This window comes from Sardina pilchardus, chromosome 12, assembly GCF_963854185.1.
Source record: "Sardina pilchardus chromosome 12, fSarPil1.1, whole genome shotgun sequence".
NCBI classification, from domain to species: domain Eukaryota; kingdom Metazoa; phylum Chordata; class Actinopteri; order Clupeiformes; family Clupeidae; genus Sardina; species Sardina pilchardus.
Genome location: NC_085005.1, coordinates 19,056,207 through 19,077,002, shown reverse-complemented (window position 1 = coordinate 19,077,002; position 20,796 = coordinate 19,056,207). Strand labels below are relative to the sequence as shown.

Here is a 20,796-nt window from a genome sequence, read left to right as displayed (position 1 = left end):
TCTGTCTGTCTGTCTGTCTGTCTGTCTGTCTATCTATCTATCAAATAATGCGCAGCGCTATTGCTATCTGGTTAGGGCTGGGACAACGCATCGACTTAACCGATTAGTTCGACGCAAAATATACGTCGGTTCAAAATATGCGAATCGACACGTAGTCAAAATCAAAACAAGGTTGGTGGCAACGTGAGTGACTCCTCAGAATTTCAAAAGTGCAAGGCACTGCAGCACGCACTCGTTCCTCTACTGCGTTTCTCTAACTATATGGGCCGCGGACGGAGCTGCATCGGTCCACAATGTAGAGAGACTGCTGGTCTGTGAGGCGTGGAGTGAAATTAGGCTCGGTGCTTCACCTGATAATTTGCTGCGCAATTGATGAAGCAACCGCGGCCCGACAGGAAAAGAAAACAAAAGTTCCAGCAATCAGGAGGAAATACTTGCTAATTCGATGTGAATAAACATACAGCAACACAATTAAGTGTTGGTATGAGCGTTCATTGAATGCATGCATGTGCGTGTTTGCACGACAGAAACTGAAACTAATCGATAACGTTGGTGGCAAGTTCCGTTCAACCTGCTGTTTAATTATTTAGCGACATTTAATAGAACAACGTGGATTCTTGATACAGAGCAGAGTATAGTTCAGTCAAATTTGAATATGGTCAAAAGATTGTAGGCTTAGTCTTTCATCTAAAAATCTCCAGATCAGTGATTTACGCCTATCTGCTCGGCCGTAATACATAGACTAAAGTTGGTACGTGTTTCCTGAATCCTTACATTCAGAGATTCAAATGGAATTTCATTAAAAAGCATGTCAATTTTGTCTCCATTTGCCTACCAGAGTTTGATGCTTGCATGAGGGAAACATCCCAAAACAATAGCACCCATATTATTGCTGTTGTTTTCAGAAGTACTGTATTTATTATGCAACCATGCAAAAGCTATTGTAATTATACTGTATCTTACATTACTAAAGCAGGTCTCTGATTTTTTCACAAACTTTTTGTGAACAATGTTAGCATTTAAAACATTGACTGCTTTGAAGTGAAAGTACACTTAGCATAATAATAATTATAATAATGATCATCATAATGATAATTTGATGGGGGTATACAGTAGGTCTATGTGTAGGTGGGCCCTATGGCCCCAAAGTCCCAAAGACTTAAAATAAGCCTACTTAACTTGTAATTTTATTGATGACAGTTGGAATCTTGTCCCCTTCAATTTGACAACACTCCCTGTGTTTTCAAGGCTTCAAGGTTTTATTGAATGCTACCTCTGACTTAATGCATTACTTTGCACTTGCATAGTCTTTCATTTTGGAATTTTAAGAGCAATAAACATACATTGCAATGTTTTATTTCATTCAGATATGTAAATCAACATGTATATATTGCAATTAGTCAATTAGTGGGGAGATAATCGATAATCGAATCGAATCGAAATCGAATCGAACTGAAAAAATGAATCGTTAGATTAATCGATGCATCGAAAAAATAATCGCTAGATTAATCGTTTAAAAAATAATCGTTTATCCCAGCCCTATATCTGGTGTGTCCACTGTCCAGTTCTAGTGTTTCTAGCGAAAGCTGAGGCTAATCGTTAGCATATGCTCTGCTAAACGGTCCGTTTCAGTCGCACTCTCCCGGTGTAGTCCGGCGGTTGCGCCCGCACGCCCCTCATGCCTCACCACAGCTCTGCGTCTCTCTCCTCCTCCAGCCCTCAAGAATGAACGCCGGACGCTTCGGCAACACGGTCAGCATCGGCCTGCACATCCAGGTATTGGTCTGGTTTGCCCGCAGCCCTTTAGGGGACACCTGTGTCCCAAATAAGTTACTAACACTATACATTTCAGTATACAGTATACATTTCTCTCTGCACTCCCCAGGTCTCACGAGCCATGGTGGAGCTTATTTAAATGGAGCATTGAATTGGATTAAATTGGATTGGATTGGATTGGATTGGATTGGATTGGATAGTTTTTATGGTGCCAGAGGGACCATTTTGTTTACTTTATCTGTTCTAGGAAATGAGAAGTCAGGGATGTATGGTGAATGGCTACGGTAATGATGAGCTGTTTTTGCCAACGTTGAAATAGCCACTCTGAAAACTCTGTGACACCACTGTTTTTTGTTGGTTTGTTTATGTGTGTGTGTGTGTGTGTGTGTGTGTGTGTGTGTTCCAGCTAAATGAGGCGTTGTGCGCTAGCTCTCCTGATCTGGCCAGCCCCTGTGAGTATATGACCCCTGTTGACTCCACCAACAGACTGATGCTGCCAACCATGATGTCCCCACGTCGACGCAGTATGGGGGTAGGAACACCAACTCTCTCATCTCTTCTCTTCTTCTCTCCCTTCCTCTCTTCTCCTCTCTTCTCCTCTCCTCTCCTTTCCTCTCTTCTCCGCTCTTCTCTTCCTCTTTCATCTTCTCATCCTTTCACATCTTCACATATTTCCGTTTGATTTTCTTTCCGTTTCTATCTTGTCATCTTGTCCTTACCCTTTCATTCCCTCCTTGTCCTCTCCTCCTCTTTGAATATCTTATCTCTTCCTCCTCTCTATCTCTTCCTCCTCTCTCATCCATCATCTCTCTTTTCTTTTAGTCCGTCCCCCCCCCCCCCCCCACATATCATTTCTTGATGAGCAAACCAGGTGACTCACTGACTCACTCACTGTTGAGCACATGTTCTTGTCAAAACAACCCTCAGTGAGACTGAATAAAATATACTCCCCATATTGAGTAGGATAGAAAGTTTGGAAGCACAATGACATTTTTGTTATTTATTTTAAATGAAAATGACTTAGACACATACACACACACACACACACACAACCCCCTGCAACAAACAGACATAAAAAATGACCCTTCCTTATACTGTCAGTGCAACATATTTTATTATTTGGTAACACTTTATTTGAAGGGGTCTACATTAGGGTGACATGTAACCGTCATAAGAATGACATGACACATATCATGCACATTAATAATGACAAACTATTGATGTATATGACATGTTGTCAGAATGTGTCATTTGGTTTTTGGAATGTTTTTGACGGTTACATGTCACCCTATGTACAGCAGACCCATTCAAATAAATTATTATTATTTTATAATAATACAAAATAGCACTGGGGCCCCAGCCGTGGCGCAACTGGCTGGGGCACCTGCACCGCACGCCGGCGACCCGGGTTCGATTCCCGCCCCGTGGTCCTTTCCGGATACCACCCCGACTCTCTCACCCATTCGCTTCCTGTCTCTCTCTACTGTCCTGTCAAAATTAAAGGCACAAAAGCCCAAAAAATATACTTAAAAAAAAAAAATAGCTCTGGAGCCTTTTCTAATGGTACTCAATTGTGTGCGTACTGTACCTGAGGAGTAAAGAAGCTTACTTCCTGTGTGGGCAGGAAGGGGACTTCAGCATGTCGCCCACCAGCAAGGAGGACGCCCAGCGCCTGTGGCAGACGGAGAAGATGCGCATGCAGGACACCCTGCGGAAGCAGAAGCAGGAGATGCAGGCGGACAGCGCCTGGCTGGAGATGGAGGAGAAGCTACTGGTGAGCCATGCTGTTCTTTCTCCCTTTCTTCCTTTTTCCTCACTTTGTCGTTTTTTTTCTTTTCTTTTTTTTTTATCTTTCTTCTCTTTCTCTCCGGCGGCCCTTGAAGGAGAATTCCAGCGTTTTTTTTTTTTTTTTTTTTTTTCACATAGATCTCTTGTTTCTCGAGATCACGATCGAGAAGTACTGTCGAAAAAAAAACGGTTGGAACTGTCAGAAAAAAAAACAATTCTACAGTTCTCTCTTGCTCAATTTGCTACAGCCAACAGCTACCAGCCAGGCAGCTACAAGTGCTACTCTCTGGGGCCATTTTAATGAGTCCCCTCCCCTATGTTCTTTCTGTTGATGTCTTTTCTCCTCTCCTTTGTCTCCTTGTGTTGGTCTCATTCTCATGCTTTCACCCCACCTAAATCTGCCCCGCCCTTGCACAGTCCAGTTTACGACGTTACACTTTCCTTCTTTTAACAGGATCCAATTGCGAATGATCCCATGAACCCACAGGTACGCATTTGCCAGAGGGCAGTTCATTTGAAACATTTTGTTCCTGTGCTATCTCAGATCTAACAAATAACAAATGGGATGTATTGGGTTAGGCAAGCCATCTGTGAGATTTGCAATATTAATAGGGTTTTTTTGTCGGATTGCATAACAGAATTCAAAACATCCTCTTTTTTTGTCCTTTGTTCCCCTCAGTCCCCAGACTATGTTGCTGAATACGGTGAGTACCACACCAAAATGATATCTCGCTTGATCTGCGTATAGTGGAACAGTGTCTTAATCATAGCACACGAGTGTGTCTGTATGTGTGTAAAATGTCCACTTCCTTTTTTCGTTAAAGCTGAACTTCAGAAACCGCCACCTGACAAGCCTCCTAGAATCTCGATGCAGGTAATAACTGATGAACTGATACGATTTTTAATACTACAGTATAAACAAGTTATGGTCACTGATATGGATTTCAATATATACTCACTTACAATAAAAGCAGGTTTTGAACTGATATGGTTTTTAATATGTGCAATATACTGTAATCTGGTTATGAACTGGTGTGGTTTTTAAAACATACAGTATAAGGAGGTTATGAATTGGTGTGGTTTTTAAAGCATATAAGCAGGTTATGGGCTGATATGTTTTTTAAAGCATACAGTATAAGAAGTTTATAGACTAGTATGTTTTTTAAAGTGTACAGTATAAGAAGGTTATAGACTGGTATGTGTTTTAAAGCATACAGTATAAGAAGGTTGTAGACTGGTATGTCTTTTAAAGCGTACAGTATAAGAAGGTTATAGACTGGTATGTTTTTTAAAGCATACAGTATAAGAAGGTTATAGACCAATATGTGTTTTAAAGCATACAGTATAAGAAGGTTATAGACCGATATGTGTTTTAAAGCATACAGTATAAGAAGGTTAGACTGGTATGTCTTTTAAAGCGTGCAGTATAAGAAGGTTATAGATCGATATGTTTTTTAAAGCATACGGTATAAGAAGGTTATAGACCGATATGTGTTTTAAAGCATACAGTATAAGAAGGTTAGACTGGTATGTCTTTTAAAGCATACAGTATAAGCAGGTTATAGACCGATATATTTTTTAAAGCATACAGTATACAAAGGTTATCAATATGGTTTTTAAAGCATACAGTATAAGCAGGTTATAGACCGATATATTTTTTAAAGCATACAGTATAAGAAGGTTATAGACCGATATGTTTTTTAAAGCATGCAGTAGAAGCAGGTTGTGGGCCGATATGGTTTTTAAAGCATACAGTATAAGAAGGTTATAGACCGATATGTTTTTTAAAGCATGCAGTATAAGAAGGTTATATACCGATATGTTTTTCAAAGCATACAGTAGCAGGTTATAGACTGATATGTTTTTTAAAGCGTGCAGTATAAGCAGGTTGTGGGCCGATATGTGTTTTAAAGCATACAGTATAAGAAGGTTATAGACCGATATGTTTTTTAAAGCGTGCAGTATAAGCAGGTTGTGGGCCGATATGTGTTTTAAAGCATACAGTATAAGAAGGTTATAGACTGATATGTTTTTTTAAAGCGTACAGTATAAGCAGGTATATGGCTTGTCTCCTCAGCCTGCCCCTACCGCTGAGCTGGACCGCTCTGGTGATAAGGTCTACCAATCTGTCATGGAGCTGGTCAAGGTGGTGGTGCAACTCAAAAATGATGTCAACACGACGCCCTCCACCGAGTACATCTCCATGGTGAAGGTGAGTGGGAGTAGAGGTAGATTATTTATTATGGGATGTTGGAACAAACTATCGCCAGACGAACGATGCCCTCATTTTTGGTGTGTTACACAATAGATGTTTGTAACTATCGGCTACTCAGCTGGTCAGGTTTGTTTTATTTGTTTATCCTTTATTTTACCAGGAGAGTCCCACGAAGTTCTTAAATTTCTTTTTCCAGGGTGCCCTGGGACAGCAAAAGTTTGTAATTCAGCTAGACGTATTTTTTAAGTTAGTCATAGGACAGTGAAGAGCAGTCTGGAAATCTGTGGGAGAGAGAGAGATCAGGAAAATCAGGTTCCCATAGGTCCCGAGCTCCAATAGATGTTTGAGAAATTAATATATGGGTCACTGCGGTAGCTTCACAGGATGACTGGAAATGGCTGTTGGTGTCTTGTCTGAACAGGATTCCAACAGGTGTCGTTTTTAAAAGTTGGCACATGTCAGAGGCCTGTTTTTGTAGTGACTCACTCTCCTCTCTCTCTCCCTCTCTCTTCCTATGTCTCTCTCTTTCTTTCTTTCTTTCATTCTCTCTCTGCTGTGTTTGTTCCGTTTAATAATAACGGTGCAGTGGTGAATCATGATTCATTAGTCATTTTTGAGAATGCCCTACAGGGATTCACCTGAAGGAATGTGTAACTTCACAACAATTTCACCTGCATGTTCAGAGTGACAGTCTTCAAAAATGGTCTACAATTAAGTACAGCTGTACCACCTTTCTTGGTATGAACGTTTGCGTAATTTGAGTGTGAGGGGAGCAAACTGCCTGAGTTGTGTCTTGTTTGTTCTTCAGAATGTCGGACTGGCTCTCAGGACTCTGATCCGTAACGTGGACGACATTCTGCCGACCCTGCATGAATCGAAGAGGACAGAGGTAGGTGGAACTACTCCCCGTGTGTCCTGACGGAGCTCTCCTGACCATATTTAAGGAGTCGCATACCTACTATGTTCCCTGATGGAGCTCTCCTGAACATATTTAAGCAGTCGCATACATACTGTGTCCCCTGATGGAGCTCTCCTGACCATATTTAAGCAGCTGCATGCATACTGTGTTCCCTGATGGAGCTCTCCTGACCATATTTAAGGAGTCACATACCTACTGTGTCCCCTGATGGAGCTCTCCTGACCATATTTAAGCAGTCGCATGCATACTGTGTTCCCTGATGGAGCTCTCCTGACCATATTTAAGCAGTCGCATACCTACTGTGTTCCCTGATGGAGCTCTTTTGACCATATTTAAGCAGTCGCATACCTACTGTGTTCCCTGACGGAGCTCTCTTGACCATATTTAAGCAGTCACATACTGTACAATACATACAGCACGTATAGCAGATTGTCCTCACACAAGTAAAGAAAATATGGACATTTCAAAGCACCAAAAGTACATGTTGTTTGCTTGGACCATCAAAAGAATGTATCTTGTTCTACTCAAGACATAGAAAAGCTGTGAGACAGTAACATAAGTGTTCACTGAAAGTAGTACACATCTCCCCACCCCCTACCCATCATAACCCACCCTCTTCTTAGATGGAGATTAAGTGTTTCTAGGCTTAACCGTCCTCCCAAATGGCCATCTCATGGAGAGGGAAGAAGGTCCATTCATCTCGATGGCTGATGCTAAGCTTGCTAGCGCTAATGCAGTCAAATATATCGTCATCTGTAAAAATGACATCCAATAAGTGCTTACTTCTGCCCACAGTTTCACAAACAACGCTGCATTACTAATGGCCATTGGACAAATTACAATGTCCATGTGGATTGGCTTATCCTCACAGCAGGGAATTGCTAGCTCAACCACCAATCCACATAGACGACATATGTTTGTGCCCGTCAGTGACGCGCCATTTAATTGGCACTTTGGACAAAAGCGTCTGCCAAATTCCATAACCATAACCATAACCATAATTGGCTTGTTTGTAAAAAATGTGGCCTGAAGTTAGGGCCATGTAGGAGGATGACATTTTTTTAGAGCCGGGTGGATGCTAACTGGCCGAAGCTAATCCTCTATAATATCCTTAGCCCCCTGCCCCATCTCATCTCCTCTTCTCTCATCTCCTCTTATCTCATGTCATGTCATGGTCTCCTTCCCTCCGTCCCTGTTCAGATCGAGGGCACCCAGAAGCTGCTGAACAAAGACCTGGCGGAGCTCATCAGCAAGATGCGCCTGGCGCAGCAGAACGCCATCACCTCGCTCAAGGACGAGTGCAAGAAGCAGATGCTGACCGCCGCGCACACGCTCGCCATGGACGGCAAGAACATGCTGGACGCCGTGGACCAGGCGCGCGTGCGCTCCAACCTGGCCAAGCCCAGCCCGCTGTCTCCTTAGCTACCGGGGACGCGCCGTCGAAAGAAGACGCAAGCGCGAGGAAGTGGCCAGAGGTTTCGCCTCGTGTTAGGTGACGGGACTCGTGAACCTATAATGCACATGCTGAGAAGATTGGCATGCGCTGGACATTCATCGTAGTTGGCTCCCTCTAGTGGTCAAGGCCTGTGCTACCTCAGGTATCACTTACAGACAGTGCCAAAATAGATTTTATCATTTGCAAAAAGAACTGACTTTAAAAAAAAAAATTATATGATATTATAATCAATGTGCCCCATTCCTTAATCAGAAGATATTTCATGGCAAATAAGTCATATTTAAATTGTGGGTTGTTTTATAGGGAAAAAAATTGTAGTATTTTATAGTTGCAAAAGATCAGCAAAACTGCCTTCATAGCATCACCTATAAAATCATGAATATGAGGCCAAACCTCAGAACACCGGAAGCGAACCAAACTCAGCTATTAAGGAACATCACTCAGAAAAGATCATGTACATAGAATATGACCGCTATGGAGAATATGTGTGGAGATCGGATGTTTTGTGTTGGACAACATACCATGGAGACAAGCCAAAGAAAGTCTTATGCTTGGAATAGTGGGTACTACAACATATAACATGTTTTGTATATTCTTAGTTCTACTATCATACATTGTAAGAAATCCCAATGCCTTAAATTGCTTACTTAACTTAACATATTTGCAGTCTATTAACAGGGCAATATGTGTTACTGTTTAAAGCCATTGTATGTATGTGTTTTATGGGAATATAAATATAGGCCATGAGATCATTGTGAATGTTTTGTGGATGACCAAGGAATCTACCAGAAGATTCCTATGAGTAGAACTTCTCTCTGACATGCCGTTACTTTTGATTCATTTTGGTTTTTAATCTGTCTGGTGTTACCATATCAACGGAGTTGTGAAACCTGAAAGGTGTGTGTGTGTGTGTGTGTGTGTGTGTGTGTGTGTGTGTGTGTGTGTGTGTGTGTGTGTGTGTGTGTGTGTGTGTGTGTGTGTGTGTGTGTGTGTGTGTGTGTGTGTGTGCGTGTGAGTGAGTGAGTGAGTGAGTGAGTGAGTGAGTGAGTGAGTGAGTGAGTGAGAGAGAAAGAAAGAGTTAGTGAGGTGTGAGACATCACCGTAAGCTGTACAGGTCAAACCAGGACACACACACACACTTCCTCAGATCTCACCTGTTATGAGGTTGCCAATCCAGAATGTAGACTGAGTAAGTGAGGGAGAGAGAGAAGGAGGGAGGGAGGTTCTGTAGAGGGTGATAACAGCCCATTTCTTTTTCACAAACCCATTGGGTGGAACAGCAGATTACGTTTTAAAGTCTTTTTATTTGATAGCGCAAACTTGTTTAACAATAACTTTCAGTTCAATTCAGTTCAGCTCAGGGGATGAAGATACCGCAATCAGGGCTCTGTACCAAAACCTCAGCACAAAATCTCAAAATACTGACTGGCCATGGAGAGGATCACCCCTGTCCTATGGGTCCTTCCCATAGACCATCCTTGTAATTCTATGGTCCTCCTCGTTTGAAACATGCACTTCCATCAGTATAAGAAACATATCCTCTTCATGTGATTGGGCCATTTGGATGTCCATCATCTTGAGAAAAGAGTGTGCATCCCTGAAGTTTTTGGTCTAGCGCCCCCTGCATTAGATCATGCCCGCAAGCCAGGGTGGTAAGAACAGTCCGATAGTTCCAAGCAGGCACACAATAATAAACATCCACAGGAAGATTCTGTCGATCACCATGGCAACATACTTCCAGTCTTCTTTCACCTGTGTCGAGAGAGGAGGGTGATATGTCTGAGTACAAAATTATCAGTGAGTAGCCTACAAGCCTTCCTTGGAGTAAACAAAATGGCAAATTACATGTTTGTTTTATTCATTGTCTAGCCTTTATCTGCCAACATTATGAACTAGTTTTCTGAAAAGAAGGTTTCTGCTTCTGTTAGCAAAAAAACATTGGCTACCAGCAAATTACAAAGTTAAATACACTAGCCTACAATTAATAGGTTCAAAAAGGAGGGCATATTTAACTACCTTGGGCATTGTTTAGATAACCAATTAGGGGGCACCTCTAAAAGTCTTGCACAATATCAACACTAGAACAAGATTCATACACTATAAATCAAGCCTCCTTAACAGGACAGGTGTAAACAACTGTAGCGCCTAATTTAATGCCATTTTGAATATGTCATCAATTTGTGGTCCTCAAGATCATTATGCAAACATGGCGGATAGACCAAAACAAGCTTGCAAGGGTTGTGCTTAGTTATAGGAAGACATACAGTATATAATAAGGAGGAATTCATCTGAAGAACTGCAGCGGTTTCCACTAGAGGACGAGGCCAAACATCTCAAACTTCGCATGATTCTTAAGATTGTAAATTATAAAGTCCAAGTCTATTTTCAAAGACTATTTTAAGAAACTCCTCAATCGACTTTAACTTCACCCACCACAGGACTATGCCAGGCAAGTCCTCTTTAATCCATTCTGAGGTAATGGAGTGGAACAAACTGCCTAGCCATCAAAGAAATAAATAGCACAACATGTTTTAAAGCTCAAAGCTCAAGCTCAAGGATCAAAGAACTACTCCACAACAGTTTAACCATCAGGTTTCTTAACTCTGCCTTTTAACCCTGTAATAACCCCATAGAATTGCTAACACCTCAGTGCTGCTTGACTACACTGTCGCCTTTTATCAACAGGGAAATAAGTATTATAAGTATAATTAGTATCAAGTAAAAATAAAGTATTTTATCGTTTTATCCCTGACATGGCTTTTACTTCTTGTATTGCTGTACGTATGCTGCTCATGTTAAATCAAAATTAAATCAAATAATTAGATCAAATAAGAAATCAAAATGTCTTGTTCCATTTCTCCTATTTTCTCTTTTCCCGAAGAAAGCTGACCGTAAACCTGTCCTTTCTGTTTCGGTCGAACCACTTACGCTGAAGTCTGCGTCCTCGGCCCTCAGGTGGTCGGCGATGTAGTGGACCCCCTCCAGTGCCCGCTGCACGCTGGGGGACAGCAGGAACCCCCCGCTGGCTTCCGCCGCCAACGCCGCCTTGTCCCCTTTGACGGGCCGCTGAGTGGAGGTAGTGCTGTTGCCCCTGACCTGCCCCTGCCCCTGGCCCTGCTGTCTGTCCATCCTGCCCGCGTGGGGGTTGTTGAGCTTGGGCACGGGGGGTGGCGTGGAGCCTGGGGGTCGGGGCGACTGCGGGCGGAAGGAGAGGGAGAAGGCGGTGGAGAGCGTGCCCAGCTCCAGGTCCTCGTAGTAGCAGTGGCGGTGCGGCTCGTCGGCCGCTCTCCCGCCCCAGGTGGACGTGGTGCCCAGGAAGGGGCCGGCGGCGGCCGCCACGGCCGACGGCAAGCCGGGCAGCCTCAGTCCGTGCCGCCCGTGGCCCTGCTGGAGGTGCGGATGCGGACGCTGATGCTGATGCTGATGCTGCTGTTGGAGCCAGTTGCCGTGGTGATGGTGGCGGAGGTCGTCGTCGTCGTTGTTGTCGTCGTCACGGGCGTGGTGGTGCTGGTGGTGGTGCTGCTGATGCTGGTGGCGTTGGTGACGCTGGTGTTGCCGCAGCAACAGGAGGCGTCGCCGACGACGTCCGTCGGGCGCCGGGCGCTGCATGAAGAGCCAGCGCGGGATGAGGTCCAGGAAGACGGCGTGCACCCAGCGCGGCATCTTGTGCGTGCCCGGCGAGCGGTGGTGCACGTTGAGCACGAAGACCGTGATGACGATGGAGAGCGTGACGAAGATCATGGTGAAGAGCAGGTACTCGCCGATGAGCGGGATCACCAGCGACGTGGACGGGATGATCTCGGTGATGAGCAGCAGGAAGACGGTCAGCGACAGCAGCACCGAGATGCACAGCGTGATCTTCTCGCCGCAGTCCGACGGCAGGTAGAACACCAGCACCGTCAGGCAGGAGATGAGCAGGCACGGGATGATCAGGTTGATGGTGTAGAAGAGGGGCAGCCGGCGGATGATGAAGTAGTACGTGATGTCCACGTAGATCTCGTGGCAGCAGTCGTACTTCTTGGTGTTGTACGTGCCCACGGCGTTGACGATGGCCCACTCGCCGCTCTCCCAGTAGTCCTTCAGGTCCACCGTGTTCTCGATGCGCTCCAGGTCGATCTTGGCCTTGTCGTAGGTCCACGAGCCGAACTTCATCTTGCAGTTCTGCTGGTCGAAGGGGAAGAAGGTGACGTCGATGCTGCAGGAGCTCTTGTAGATGGCCGGCGGCACCCAGCGCACCTGTCCCGTGTAGAACAGGTGAGCTTTGGTCATGTGGGTCACTGCAAACTCACCGTCCGCACTGCAGGGGTCAGATGAGACCGGTGAGTTTAGCAGGCTTTTCAAATCTCACACAATTGTTATATTTACATGATATAATATATACGTATATATATATATATATATATAACATATATATAACATTATATAACATTATATGTAACATTTCATATGATGAGACCGATGAGTTTAGCAGGCTTTTCAAACATCTCACACAATTGTTATATTTACATGATATAATATATATATACTGTATATACAGTGTATATATATAACATATATATAACATATAAATAACATTATATAACATTATTGTCATATCATATTATCATTATCATATCATATTATCATATTTCACATGATTTCAGCATCCCCAACCTCCCGCATTACAACATACATTATTGACTGTTTTGAGAAAATGGCCCTACAAAAGAAGTCAGGGACGACAGAAAGAATTAATTAGCCAGTCAGGCTGTCCTCAGAAACAAACACTTAAAAGAAAACGATGTTGAGAAATAAACCATTGTACCTTGGGGAACCTGAATTATTAAAGATTTATTGTCAACAATCTGAAAAAAATATATTTATTTGAGATCTGTCAGTGAAAAGTCAAACAAACTATGACACATTAATTACACATTAACTGCTGAAATATTGAATGGCTCATATTCAAAAAAGAATATTAACTCTTTAGTCTTCATGGACCACCCAAGGCTTTCATGAAGTTAGTTCTTAGGAAGGTGTCACCAAACTTCTGGAGACATTTCACTTTTAAAAAGAATCCGATACAGTGTGAGAGAAAACTAATGAGAACCAGATCACAATCTCAAAACTCACCCTTGAACACACACACACACACACAGTGTATACCACTTCCCCACCTAATCCCATCTGTCATTGCCTGGGCAGAGAGCATAATGTTAGCTAAAGCAATGATGACAGGTCTTTATCACCTAAATCTGTCTCCCGTAGCCCATTTTAATACCAGTGACTGAACGCCATCCCCTAGAGTCTACCGAAAGATCCATCACGATCATTAGGCCTCTCATCTAAACTAGCTCAGCAGAACTAATTAAAGCCTGACAGCATTTAATGATAATAAATAGGGAATGCTTATCGCAATTCATCACGCACGACTAAGAGCAGTTTTATTAATTAGATGTTTTGAAAAAAAAGCAGGAAGACATCCATATCTCAAGCTCCTGGAAAAAGAACATTTTAATTAATATCCACCAACCATTTCAAAAGTTCAACATGAATACAGTAAAAGAAAATCAAACTAAAACGACATTTTGAAAAGGTTTACAGAACCTAGAAAAAGGATGGTACTACCGTACGTAACTGTTAGTTTCAATCATCATAAGCCATGGTCATGTCATGACAACAAACACAGACATTGTGTGTTACATCCAAAATATACACACTGTGAATAGCCACAGAACAATAATGCAAGTTCCAGCGGTGAACACAAGGTGGAACCCTATTATAGGTAGTGGTGTAGTTCTCTGTTGTAAACGCACTTCCTCAAAGAATGGTCAGAGGTGATCCACCAAGTCTTTGCTCAGTCAGATTTTAACTGTGCAAATCTCATAGCTTCTGAAATTTGTGGGGGATCAAATGGAAGTTTATACTGAGGTGGAGAACAACTGAGAACCCTCATATGAAACAACTTTAGGAAAAATACCTTAACATACAGTAAATAGGAGAGATCATGCAAATAGTATTGAGCAATATCTTAAAGCCACTCACTTGTTGTACAGAACAATGTCAGGTACCCAGATGAGTTCTGAGGGCACTCTGATGGACGTGACGTTGTCATAGTCGGATGGTTTCCATCGCAATTTGTAGTCATTCCACTCCTATATGAACACAACATGTTTTTTCATGATGAATGGGAAATAATGTGTAGCACTAGAACCTACGATCAGTGCAATTGTAAATGCACCAGAAACCATGGGTCACACGTTAAGCGATCCATCTTTTTTTGTATAAAATGTCTACAAGCGAAAGAGGGTGGTGGTCGTTTGGCAGCCAAAGGGAGATTCCTCCTGAGTCTGACCTTGAGTGTCCCTGACCTTGAGAGTCTTACTCAAGGACACTCTGAACCTTAAACTGCTCCTGATGTGAGATACTGTAGTGAGTGTGAGTGAGTGTATGAGTGTATGAGTGTGTGAGTGTGTGAGTGTGAGTGTGAGTGTGAGTGTGAGTGTGAGTGTGAGTGTGAGTGAGAATGTGAGCGAGAATGAGTGGATGTGAGGCATCGCCTTGCAAAGCACTTTGAGTGCTCTGTTAAGTAATGCAGTAAAAAAGTGCTACAGTCTACTACTGTGTAGATTCAGCCCATTTACCATTTAGCATCTAAAATGAGAGTGTGTTCTATCTGGGGAAGGAATGGCCAGCTGACAGCTGACGCAGTCAGACCTCACCTGCTTCAGCCACACATTGGTGGTCATCATCTGGTTCTTCTCGTCCTGCAGAGGAGAAGAAAGAAATACAGAAAAAAAGAAAGAAAGAAAGAAAGTGAGTTGGTGAGCTTAGAAATGGCTGTTTACTGTAACAGGTTAGGCCTATTTGTCAAACGACACACACACACACACACACACACACACGCACACAGCGATGTGAATGCTGAAACGACAGAAACACCCCCCCCCCCCCTCCCCGGTGAGCCTCCATCAGTGAAGACAGAAGTGTTTTTAGTTTGGCACGGCGCAGCGTGAGTCGGCTGCTAAAGACGGCGAGCGAGAAGACGGAGGAGAGGAAGGATGAGATGAGTCAGGACGCTGGGCGCCGTCCAGCAGAGCTGCTCTCTCCGCATCTCCGCATCTCCAAGGGTCACTGTGGCTCCTCAAACAACGCGAGCAGTGAAACTTTAATATCCTTGATGGTCTTGAAGGAAACTCCTGACACGCTCGCTTGGGGTGCGGGAAGTGGCACATTAGGGGGATTAGGTCAGACTTCCCTGGAGGTGTGTATTCTTTTTAATTGATTAATCGGTTTGTTTCGAACTCAAACAGCACAAAACACACAAGCAAGGGATACGGACATGACTGCCTTCTCATAAAGCTCTACAATGTCAACATTTGGCGTCAACCCTACTGGTTAAAAATCCCTTGCTGTGGTTGTTTCTGATTTGGCTTCTGATCAGTGAAATTAAACTTCATTTGTGTGTCTCACATCTTATTCCAAAAGCATGAGACCTCACGGGTCTAATAATACTCACACAAAGGAAGACAAGAGGCGCGTTTGCGAGGTCTTTCAAGGCAATCGAGTGTTTTGCATAGAAGAAAGTTTTCCGTCTCTCCCGAGCCAATTTTGTGCAACTTCAATTTACTTGTGTACCCCTTTGGCGTCTTTATCCTGCAGACCAGCTGAATTCTACCAGCGCTCGGCTGTGATGCAGACGGCGGCAGTTATCTTGTCTGGTTCTAGCATAAGCTCGTCGTCTGTGCCACGGTCATCCATGAGAAAGCAGTCGACTAAGCTCAGAGAAGCTGCGAGCGGTAGAAGTTGTTGGTGAGTCTGAGGGAGTATCTGTCGGCCCCTAAAACTCCCCGCGCTAATCCTGTTGACGACTCTTTTGCCTCCTGCTAAGGCTTAACTCGTATACATAAACAACATCAGGCCACGACGCGCTCATCAGCTGATTGGGCAACTTTCAGTCTTGAAACGTTGGACTTTTCACAGAGAGCCACATTTACAGTGATGCCAAGTGATGTGTCCTTGAATACTGTGCACTTAATGTAGTTAATGTAATAAACTATACGTGTAAAATTGATACATTTCATTAAACTATGTTGTTAGACTTTAAGTCATTATCAGGAAAAGGCTTTTGTGGAAATAGAAACACAGTAAACACAAAGGTACCTTAGGCTGTATGCCTACTTACTGTAACATATAAGAACACAACATATGATGTGGAATTAGGGGTGCTTGATTGTGCCAAAAATCATAATCATGATTCTTTTGGTCAGTGTTGGGATCATGATTATTTGACTATTTGATTATTGGTCAGTGATTTTGGAAACACCATCACTTTTCTGAACAATAAATCACTTAGTAGTGAATGTAATTTCATTTTAATCAACTGAAAACAAATAACATATGCTAAACAAAACAATGTATCCAACAATTACCAATGTAAAGAAAAAGGGCTGCACAGGATTTATAACTCAAGACAGAACGAGAGCACTGTTGCATAACAGAATGTAGCAAAGTAATCATTACATTTCAATTATGTTTTTTTTTTCATGATCACTGGAAGTCTTACGTGATGATTTATCTATTAATTATATTAATTGCCCTACTTGGACCCATCTATAGATAGATTGATAGATAGATAGATAAATAGAGACTTTATTTACTTTACTTTACTTCATACTTTATTCATCCTCAAGGAGAAATTACAGTGTTTCAGCAGCTATACAAACACAGCACCCATAGACATACCAACAAAAAAACCAAACATACATATATTATTCAAATGTAATTCCTACTGTATATATCTGCACCTGTGATGACTTACAGTAGTTTACCTTTGCATTTACAGTATCAGTGTTGTGGCGCTATGCTGTGAGGATGCACTCACCACGTCGATGAGCTGGGCGATGGACAGGCCAAACTTGACAATGACCACGTCAGACGTGTTGGGCACGGGTCTGGACCACTTGTTGTAGCCGATGAAGAGCTTCTTGAAGAGGTCGTCCTCTGCATGTGAGTGGGTCTTCTCGTAAGTCCATCCTATAAAGGCTGGAAGTATACAAAGCCTCTGTTTCATAACTTATTTTTTTTTTATCCATTTCTAGTTTGAATTGTTGAAACTATGTTATTATAGTGTATAACGTACACTTTCTACTACTGTTGTCTACTGATGGCTGTTTGGCTATTCGTCATGTGTTGTATAAATTCACATAATCTCTTAACCCCTGTATGCTAACCCTGCATCCCTTAATGAAGAATCCAACTGTTTCTGGAAGTAAAAAACACCATTTATTCTACAGTACTTCAGGGTTTACTGAGATGGTGTATCAAAAGATGAGCTATAGGAACGGAGGTGAGAGAAGTCCAGTTTGGTCCAGACGGAGGTGAAGGGGTGGGAACATTGGTAACTAGAAGCAACAAAACAATACTATCATGAGATTTACCACCACAGGATGATATTACAGTATTCTACTCTTCACCTCTGCTGAGCAGGCAGTCTTATCTCAGGAGTCAAATACAGGTAAGTGGTTTATAGTAGAATGGTATGTGCGTGTGTGTGTGTGTGTGTGTGTGTGTGTGTGTGTATGTTTGTGTGTGTGTGTGTGCGTGTGCCTGTGCCTGTGCCTGTGTGTGTGCGCCTGTGTGTGCGTGTATGTGTGTGTGTGTGTGTGTGTGTGTGTGTGTGTGTGTGTGTGTGTGTGTGTGTGTCTGTGTCTGTGCGTGTGTGTGTGCGCCTGTGTGTGTGCATGAGTGTGTGTGTGTGTGTGTGTGTGTGTGGTGGGAGGTGGGGTGGCGTGGTGTGGGAGCACTGAAACAGAGTGTTTTTTTAAATTTCACCCTCTGGGGCTCGTTGAGAAAGCTCTCAGTGGATTTGTGTGTTCACCCTCCACTGCAGACCGTCAAGGTGTTAAATAGGTTAAATAGGCCATGGGCCATCATAATCACCAGTGAGTAAGCACTTAAGACTTCTGCATACTTCAAATGCGGAAACGTTTGGCTGTCTAATATATGTCTTAACTGCAACGCTTGTTTTATTTGGCTCTCAGTGTGATTCTATGCATGTTTTCCATGTTAAAGCAAGTCATGTGAGAGTAGGAAATGAAATAAGAAAATCCAAGGTTGGGACATTTGGTGGGTGGGTGTAGAGGGATTAGAGACCAAATGAATTCTGAGAACAAGTAGGCTAACAAACCATCAGGCTGACCTGATGACTGGTGAGGAAGATAGACGAGCAACAGCACTCTGGCCTGTCAAAGAGTGTTACGCGCCGGCTCTTAGGAATTACTGCCTGCTCATTAATCAGGCTAAATCACTCAGCCTGTGTACCAGTCTGTGGGCCCAATGCACGTCCAAACTCCCCTATTTAACATGCCAAACCCTCTATATCACTCTCACATACTTGATTTCTAGGCCTGAATTAAATTTGGGAGTAAATATCATTCCACCCCAAAAATGCCCTTAAAGGCTGTACCTCTCAGAGGCAAAAGACACGTTTTAGAAAGTTAACTGAGTTGGCACTTAACTGAGTGAGCACTTCAACCCAGAAGGATGCGTTTGTCCACAGAAGAATTCACCACTTGGCCTCCCACTGGCTAATTCACCAGATGAGTCTTGAGTAGGGACACTAGTGGTGGGATTTGCAGCGTCTGGGGCTCAGATCCCGCAGGATTTCACATTTTCATCGTCGCACATTCTATGGTCAAGCTGCCATGACTCACACTGAAGTGAGCTTCATCACTAACATGAGCTGCTGTGTAGTTTGAAGATACATTTGCAGGCAAAGGAATGATCCCAGCTAAAGTCTAGTGATGATGGCTTAAATATCCCAGCTAAAATCAAGTGATGGTGGCTTAAATAACCTGCCTCATATGAACTTATTTACTTGTCATATTCTATATTTATATATTCATTAATATGTACATTTTTACTCATTTCCAATTTCTTTCTCAGCCGTTTATCTATGATTTGAGTCTTCGAGATAAGACATGCCACCCTCCACCGACGTTATTGCTTTATGAATAAATACTAAATCAATTATATTCAGGACACACTTGGTCTTTTGGGCTAGCCTGCTCAGCAGTCTGAAGTTTTGACTAATAACTTCGTCTTGGTTGAATGAGACAACAGAAACGACGAGGAAATTGACGTGATGTATAATTCAGAGCGCATCACGACTTGGCCATGCCATATTAAGCAGCGTCTTGATTATGCGCGCACTTCAAGTGCGGGCCGGCATCTGTTCCCCGGGCTGTGAAGGACCAGTGCCGAGCAGGTGGTTGAGGGCTCTGACAAGAGAGCTTTCAAGATGGTCAGATCAAAGGCACGCTCCGGGAGAGATGTGAGTCGCTCTGACACTCGTTCGTCTCGAACCATCAACGTCTCTCAGATGAGATCCAGTGCGCTCGTGCTCGCGGTGCCATGCCAACACTTGAGGCTGCGTTTGCCGAGGAGGAACCGGCCTGTAACACCTGCCCTGGCCAAACTGTAAGGATTGGGTTAATTTTCCCACTGTTGTCCAGAGCTGTCTTCTTTACCCCCTACACGACTTCAACGGCTGCCGGCAGAACTGATGACGGAGTGAAATCTAATGATGAAAAAGAATGGAGTACACGAGAATGGGGGATTTGCTGAAGGACTCGCATTTTGAGAGGGGAAGTGGTCAGAGTAATGCGAGGACCTCATGAGTCAGCCATTACTGACAGTTTGTGCACCTGCGGCATAGGCACCTGCCCGTACAGCTATATACAGCAACAACACAGCACAACACAACTCAAACTACCGATACACTCTGATGTCATGATGACAGTGACTGGACGTTATAAATTAGAAAACGCCAGTGATGGATGTTTCATCACTTGAATAAGTTTAATTGTCCTGCGTAAATAACAAGTAAGCTACCAGTTATCAGCATTTTCTACATTACATTTTTGCTATTTATTCCGTGCTTAACGCAAACTTCCTGTGGAAACGTGTCCACAGAAAGGATAAACTTACTTGTCTCGTAGAGGAGTAAGCAGAGAAGAGTTGTCCTCACTGAGAACGGGTAATATAGGACGCGCTCCATTCCCTTTTCTCGGAGAACAAGTCGTGTCAGCCTTGGGGAGTTGATTTAAGTACCTCACTGTTCCGCGCTCTCATGACATGTTTGCAGAACTACAGAGTGCGCAAAACATCGCTGTATTGGATATTTGATTGTGCCGTGTACGGCCACCATACTTGTCACTGATGATACACGTCATGACGGTACATAGTGCTTTACACTTTTCTTCTATGTTAATAAAAAACATAAAATGAATGTAGTAATACTTGTTACTCTAAACTGAGAGTAATACGACCACTTGTCGAAGACTTCGAAAATGCTCTAGGAGGGTCACGCGTCAGTACTATTTCCACCGCCTTGAAGTTTGAGATAATTATGCACCCTCTGAGAGTAGGAGGTCATGGATCAAACGTATTTCCAAAACAGACAGGGTTAACATAGAATTCTACTCGTTAAAAGGGCTTCCTACACTGCTAAAATATAAGAATCATATCCGAAGTTCACTTGTTGAGTCCACAGACTCTACACAGGACAATTTTATCTAAATGAAAACAAATTCGTTGATGTAGTCCTCCAGACTTGTGGTGCGCATCGTCCTGAAACCAAATCGCATCACTTCGGCACAA

At 43.1% G+C, this 20,796-nt stretch overlaps 2 protein-coding genes across 2 annotated transcripts in view; one reads left to right on the top strand and one right to left on the bottom strand.

Moving 5' to 3' along the window:
• The window catches only part of ptk2bb (protein tyrosine kinase 2 beta, b), a 29,254-nt gene extending 20,353 nt beyond the window's left edge, over positions 1–8,901 (top strand). Inside the window, exons 23-31 of the mRNA XM_062550434.1 lie at positions 1,717–1,776; positions 2,183–2,308; positions 3,401–3,550; positions 4,019–4,051; positions 4,244–4,268; positions 4,389–4,438; positions 5,642–5,776; positions 6,588–6,668; positions 7,899–8,901. Coding sequence (XP_062406418.1) covers positions 1,717–1,776; positions 2,183–2,308; positions 3,401–3,550; positions 4,019–4,051; positions 4,244–4,268; positions 4,389–4,438; positions 5,642–5,776; positions 6,588–6,668; positions 7,899–8,120 — 882 coding nt within the window. The 3' untranslated portion in view covers positions 8,121–8,901. The remainder of the gene's footprint in view (positions 1–1,716; positions 1,777–2,182; positions 2,309–3,400; positions 3,551–4,018; positions 4,052–4,243; positions 4,269–4,388; positions 4,439–5,641; positions 5,777–6,587; positions 6,669–7,898) is intronic.
• Positions 8,902–9,472: 571 nt separating this feature from the next.
• Positions 9,473–17,081, bottom strand: chrna2b (cholinergic receptor, nicotinic, alpha 2b (neuronal)). The gene is made up of 5 exons (XM_062550435.1): positions 17,018–17,081; positions 14,856–14,900; positions 14,179–14,288; positions 11,083–12,451; positions 9,473–9,906 (listed from the first exon to the last, which is right to left on the bottom strand). Exons 2-5 carry the CDS (start codon positions 14,883–14,885, stop codon positions 9,781–9,783), a joined length of 1,635 nt encoding a protein of 544 aa, XP_062406419.1. The 5' UTR covers positions 14,886–14,900; positions 17,018–17,081; the 3' UTR covers positions 9,473–9,780.
• Positions 17,082–20,796: the final 3,715 nt, after the last annotated feature.

Bases quoted from the DNA above. Each gene is read 5' to 3' on its own strand.
- chrna2b (XM_062550435.1), bottom strand. From the start codon at position 14,885: ATGATGACCACCAATGTGTGGCTGAAGCAG. The intron at 14,289-14,855 runs GTGAGGTCTGAC...GTGTTCATATAG, and splicing joins CCAATGTGTGGCTGAAGCAG to GAGTGGAATGACTACAAATT. The intron at 9,907-11,082 runs GTAAGTGGTTCG...CTCTCGACACAG, and splicing joins CCGAGGACGCAGACTTCAGC to GTGAAAGAAGACTGGAAGTA.